At 41.5% G+C, this 6197-nt stretch overlaps 1 protein-coding gene across 1 annotated transcript; it reads right to left on the bottom strand.

The window, feature by feature from the left end:
* Window positions 1-5328: 5328 nt before the first annotated feature.
* Window positions 5329-5973, bottom strand: LOC6566094 (proteasome subunit alpha type-6). Its single transcript, XM_001991937.1, has one exon. The coding sequence runs from the start codon at window positions 5971-5973 to the stop codon at window positions 5329-5331; it is 645 nt and encodes a 214-aa protein (XP_001991973.1).
* Between the last annotated feature and the right edge of the window lie 224 nt (window positions 5974-6197).

Here is a 6197-nt window from a genome sequence, read left to right as displayed (position 1 = left end):
TTTTTGTTTCGTTTTCTATCACAATAGTTAATAATTGTACTTATTAAAATTTAATAAATATCATAAAAGTGTATTTGATATTCTCATTGACACACATTTTATTTGGATTCTTTGTTTTTGTAATTGTTTCAGATATTTTATATGCAAATATTCGATTGCATTTATTACATTTGATTTAAGCTAGTTCGTTTTTATTTTAAATATATTTAATATGTAGTTTACATATTTAGTTTCAATATCAATTTTAATTTTTTTAATAGTTATTGCAAATTTGATATATATTCAAAAAAATATATTTGTTTGCGCTCGCACACATTTTATTCGGATTCTTTGCTCGTTTTGCATTGTGTCAATTTTTACTTTTCATTCAATTTTAATTGTATTTTGCCAACTTTGTGATTCAATTTTAGGTAATTTACATTTTTTCCACCATAAACAAAATTAACATTGTTTTTTTTTTTTATTTTTTTTTTTTTAATGTGCCACTTACAACACAAAAAAACTATAAAAAAATCGCGTCAGATTAGAAATCAATTGCCAAATTTAATTTACAGCAAAATGATGGGCGCGCAAAAATTCAAATTGTCAGCCGATCGCCAACGCCGACGAAAACAAAAAACAAAAACGAGGACGAGGACGAAATTATACCACACGATTCGCGTATTTGTCCGTATCTGGAGTCCGGAGTAACAGTCGCCCGGAATTTGTAAGTGCGTCTGTGCGGCACTGCGACTGCAGCAGTTGGCGTTGTGAGCAGAACTGAGAGACCGCCAGACGAACGCACATGTCGCAGGGCATGGCAAGGCATGGCGTGGCATGCCACTAGCCGCTCCTTCAGCCACGTCCAGTGGCATGCCAGTTATCATACAGCATGCGGCAGTAGCAGCAGCAGCAGCAGCAGCAGCAGGCTCTTGTGGTAGCTTTGGCAAACATCTGCAGGGGAGCTTTTTAGTGTGTGTGTGTGTGTGTGTCTGTGTGTGTGGATGTGTGGGTATGTGGGTGTGTGGCATGCAAGCTTTAGTTGCCATCACGTGGCATACGCGCCACAGAATGCGGCGAGCAAAACAGAAAACGCGCTACATAAAAAAGAAAAAAAACTAAAACTGAACTTTTGGCCACAAATGTATGTGTGTGTGTGTGTGTGTGTGTGTGTGCGTGTGCGTGCCACGTATATAACCGCATGCTATGTACTACGTTCCACGTGCCACCTGTCACATGTCAGATGTGGGATCTTAGCTAGCGATTTGTTGCTTGAAAAATTTGATTGCCAACCGAGCTGCTGATCAAAATGCTCGCATTGCGCATACGCCGCGTTCGCATTGCCAATTGCCATAGGAGAGTCGAGCCCTTCCACCACCGCCCCCCCAAGCATAAAACCAAGGCAAGACGGAAAACCTTTTCTACTGAACTAAATGAGCGAGCCAATCTTGAATGGAAGCTATAGAAAATGAATGAATGAATGTGACCAGGTGGCATTCAATAATCTCAGCTGGTCTTTGTAAGCAGTTTCTTGCCGTCGGCTTGTCAGCTGCGTCAAGTGAAATTGAAAACATTTTCAACAGCCAAGTTTGCCAAGTTTGCAACTAAGTGCTGAACATTTATGTCAGCAACAAGCCGCACAATCAACTTGCTTTTGCACACTTCTAACACAGCAGGGGACCAAATTTGTTAGTTCTTTTTTGGATTGTGTGCTGCGGTGCAGCACGGCGTATGCTCAACGCAGTGCAACTGCACAAGACTAATGATTTATGTGCTCCTAAGGATGCTTTTGCTGACAATGACACACACTCACACACACACACTCACACACACACACTCACACACACACGCGGTTGCTGTTGTTGCTGTTCATATTCCTGGCAGTTGTATTTTATTTGATTGCGACAAAAGCCGTTGAGAGCTTTTTTGTGGATTGCATTGCAAGCTTGAAAGCTTCAGAGCGCTTTTGGTATGTCACTTCGAACGGCCACAGCAAGCTTGAATTTGAGCTTCCTTAAAGCTCAAGACTTACTTTCAAGCTTGAACAGCTTAAAGCTGTTCAGGTTCAGATGGATAGCTGTGCTCCAAAGATGGCGTTGCTCTAGTCAAATATATATTGCTTTTGGAGTATTTCAAATTGGCTTGAAAGCCATTGATTTATGGTCTTAATTTTAGATGGAATTCGATTGAAATTCAGAACCGGAACGGAAACATTCAAAATTTTCTTGAAACCAGTTGTTGGATACAAATATTATAGGTTTCGAAGATACCGTATTGGATCTAAGACATATTTTTCCAGTGTACATATATAAATACCTATTTTTTTTATTAACTTATTAACTTTTGCCTTTTATTCAAACGTAATACGTAAAAAGCTTTTAACCAATTTATAATTTTTATGCGAATCTTTTCACTTTATGTGCCAGAACCGGAACCAGAACATTAATTAACTTCGGTTTAATATCCCACTTTTGGTTACGGTGGTTTTTAGTTAAATCTATAACAATTTTAATTTAAGCGGAAGCTAGAAATACCTCTGCAGATCTTATAGAGTGTGAGATCATAAAGCTCATATAGATATTTATTTATTATGTGATTTTAGTGACTTTTTCTGCTTGATTAAATGTTGCAAAATTGGTAATAGACTTATGCGAGCATTGGCCTTCACGGCTATATATTTCTGTATTTCTGTATTTTTACGGAGTGGCCTTGTTGCTGAAACATTTGTGTTCGTACTGCAGGCAGAGTCTCAAGCGGAAAAATGTTGCAAATTTCAGTTATTATGGTATTTTTTGCTACTTTTCACAACCTGCACAAATTCCCCAAAGGTGCAACAAGGAATAAATTCGAGCATCAGCCAATGCGGGACACAATTGTGAGACTGTAAATTATGTATCTGACTCTGTGTGTGTTTGTGTGTGTGTGTGTGTGTGTGTGTGGGTGTGTGTCTGTGTGTGTGTGTGTGGGTGTGTGTGGGTGTGTGTCTGGGACTGGAGATTGATGGCAGCTCTTATGCTGCGTCTTGTGAATTCATCAGCAGCAAAGAAACGAAGAAAAAAAATGGTGAAAAATGGCAAACTAAGACCAAGATGCCCAGGTTTCAGTGATAGTAGTCGTAACGCCAGAGAACATACAACCAACCAACAAACAAACAAACAAACACCCATCCAGAGTGTGGGAGACGGATACGGATGCGGACGCTGTGGGCGTAGCCGGATGTGTTGACAGCCAAACGACGTTGACTTTGCCGTTGGACTTGTGGCAAATGCATTTGTTGTGTGCAACACGCTGTCTAAAAATAGGTGCACTCACAACGAACACAAAGAACACAACAACAACAACAACAACAACAACCACAACCACATCAATAACAACAACAGCAACAACACCACCCAGCATTAAAATGTTGTCCATCGTTGTTGCTGTTAGATTTTTGCATTTGCATTCTGTTATTCTGTCATTCATTTAAAGCCCGACAATTTGATTGAATGTTATTCATTGTAAGCAATTAGAGTCCAGATGGGCACCAATGATGATAAAAACCAAGGGCAACGATATAAATGTGGGATTAAATACAATTAAAGAATACCCCTAATGTCTTAGACTGCAGTGCAACTCGGATGGAAGACTTAAGGCAAATTATATTGGACTTGGGCATAGCTTAAGTGTAATCAATGCACTATGTTTTGTCAGCAGGCTGAGCTATTAAGGCGATAAACAGCATTATACGATTTATGGGAATGTTAGTCGTGTGTTTTTTGATTTGAGCTTAGTAGCACATACAACAGATTTCAACTAAAACTGTTGTGAGTGTTCTGTGTGTGCTCTGCCTCACAATTGTAATTGTGAACTAAGCCGAACTGAGGTCGCAATCGCCATGGAAACACAATTGATAATAGCGTTGCTTAGCATTTGCATTTGCCAATGTCTGGCATCATCAGGTTCGGAATGGGGTATGGAACTGGACGGGAGGGATAACGAGAGGGATGCCCTGCTGCCGGTTGAGCCAAGTCGTGAGATGGATGCCTCCTGTATTGTGCCCGATTGGAGAGGACTAAGCGCATTTGGACAACAGGGCCAGCTCGAGATGAAGCTGAAGTTTCAGCCAGAACATCAACGGCAACATTCAGAGCAGAGCAGAGTTGCCCTTGGCGAACACTTGTATCAATGTGCCAACAATAGTGACAAGGGAAAACAAAAGATGATGCAAACAACACCAAAGTGTGATGACCATTATGATGCTGAAAATACATCGGATGTTAATGGCAGCAGCGATGACGACAATGTTGATGATCAAGACGTTGATGATGCTGATGATGATGATGATGATGACGTTGATGATAATGGCAAGGACTTTACAGAGCGTATCTCCTGCATATTGCGCACCCTAAACGAGAACACAAAATCCCTGTGCAATGATCTGAAGATACTATCCGTGGCCCTCACATTCAACTCAGCCAATCCATCATCGGAGTCATTCAAGAAGAACAAGAACAACAACAGCCACAAAGCTAAATTCAAAAATCGTAACCAGGCAGTCAGATCAAAGAATCGCTTGCTGCTCAAGCAGGATGGCTATGTTGATGCGGACAATTGCGATGCGGATGCAATTGATAGAGATGGGCTGATGCCCAAGCATCTGTCCAATGAGATGAAACAAGTTGCACTCAAGCAGCAGGAAGGAGATTGGCAACCGGCAGACATCATTGAGGATCAGTTTTCAGCTGATAGATTTAATTTCCAGCAACTACATAGGCCATTTGTGAGGCCAACGGATCGTTTGATTATACCACCATTACTACAGATGCTCAGCCGTCGATCCACACTGCCCCTGACCCTCTCGAGAGCCCCCAATCAGGGGGGCGGTCGTCGCTATCTGCACGCCATCAATGAGATGCGCTTGCACAGGGCGGTGCAGGCAGCGACTGCGGCTCGCTATCAGCGCCAGAAGGACAACATCTATATGCAGGAACATGTCCAAAAGTTCAGGGAGAACCTGAAACGCATTATCTCAAATCGGGCGGCCATCGAGCGACGCGTGTCGGGATTATTTTCCGGCGGCCTTAGCCCTCATTAAGTACCAGCTTTAATATATTTTTTTAAATTAATATTTATGATCAACTTTAAATGCTTATTATTAAAATGGATGAAATAAATAAAATATATTAAGTGTTTTAAATTTTATCTGCCTCCAACACCAAGAAATAAATGCTTGACAAAATTCAAATCAATTTATATCGCTGTTGCCACTTGCTACTCGAGACATTGATCAATGATCAATGATCAATAAAACGCATTTATTTTTTAGACATTAAGCACTGAATGCTTATCAATCAGCAACATCATGTTTTAATTGTATTTACAATGAAACTTAACTTCATCCGGGACAAGAGTGCGAAATGTGGGACGTGTCTTGCTCAAAAGGCCAATTTCAATGCCATCGGCATTTAGTTTATTGGGCGTGGCCGCCTTCAAAGTACGAATGGCGAGATTAATGGCCTTCATCTCGCACATATTATTCATGTAGTTGCATTCCAAATATCGTTGGGCCACTGTCATCCTGGCACCCGTAGCGCAGGCACGATAACCGCTATAGTTGGCAGCCGGATCCAGTTTGTAGACACAGGGACCAACTTCATCATTGCACGAAATGAGGATCATGGAGCAGGCAAGTGGACGAATCGCACCGATTTGTGTGTACGCCTGAATGATGTCGGCCAGGCGATCACACAACGCATTTACTGGCATCTCGAAGTTAAATTTAGTTTGGAACAGTCGCGCCTCGTAGCGGGCCGTAGCCACCTGGGCCCGTGAGTCGCCAATGCGACCGGTCATCACACAACCAATTTCATTGCTGATGGTAAACATTTGGGTGGCTGTCGACCCCACAACGAACTGATCCGTTTGCGCCTTCTGGGTGGCAACAACGGCACACTCTGCACCCCGCACACCCACACTGGTGATGTTCTCCAAATTGATGGCCCGATTTGGCATACTCTACTTGATAGACACGGCCGTCAGACGAGAAAACCGCACAACTTTTATCGGTACCGGCGAAAAGTCCTCGAAACATTTTGATTGTTTTTTATTGTTCTTGTTTGCTTTGTTATTTTCGATATTTTATTTGTTGATTTTACTCTTCGAATTTCAAATTCATAGTTTGAAAAGAACCTGCTTATTGACTTGACTTAAGACGAAATGTACAAAAGTCGCCAAGT

Source organism: Drosophila grimshawi, unplaced genomic scaffold, assembly GCF_018153295.1.
Source record: "Drosophila grimshawi isolate 15287-2541.00 unplaced genomic scaffold, ASM1815329v1 contig_848, whole genome shotgun sequence".
Classification (NCBI taxonomy): Eukaryota; Metazoa; Arthropoda; class Insecta; order Diptera; family Drosophilidae; genus Drosophila; species Drosophila grimshawi.
This window is presented reverse-complemented; position numbering and strand designations above follow the sequence as displayed.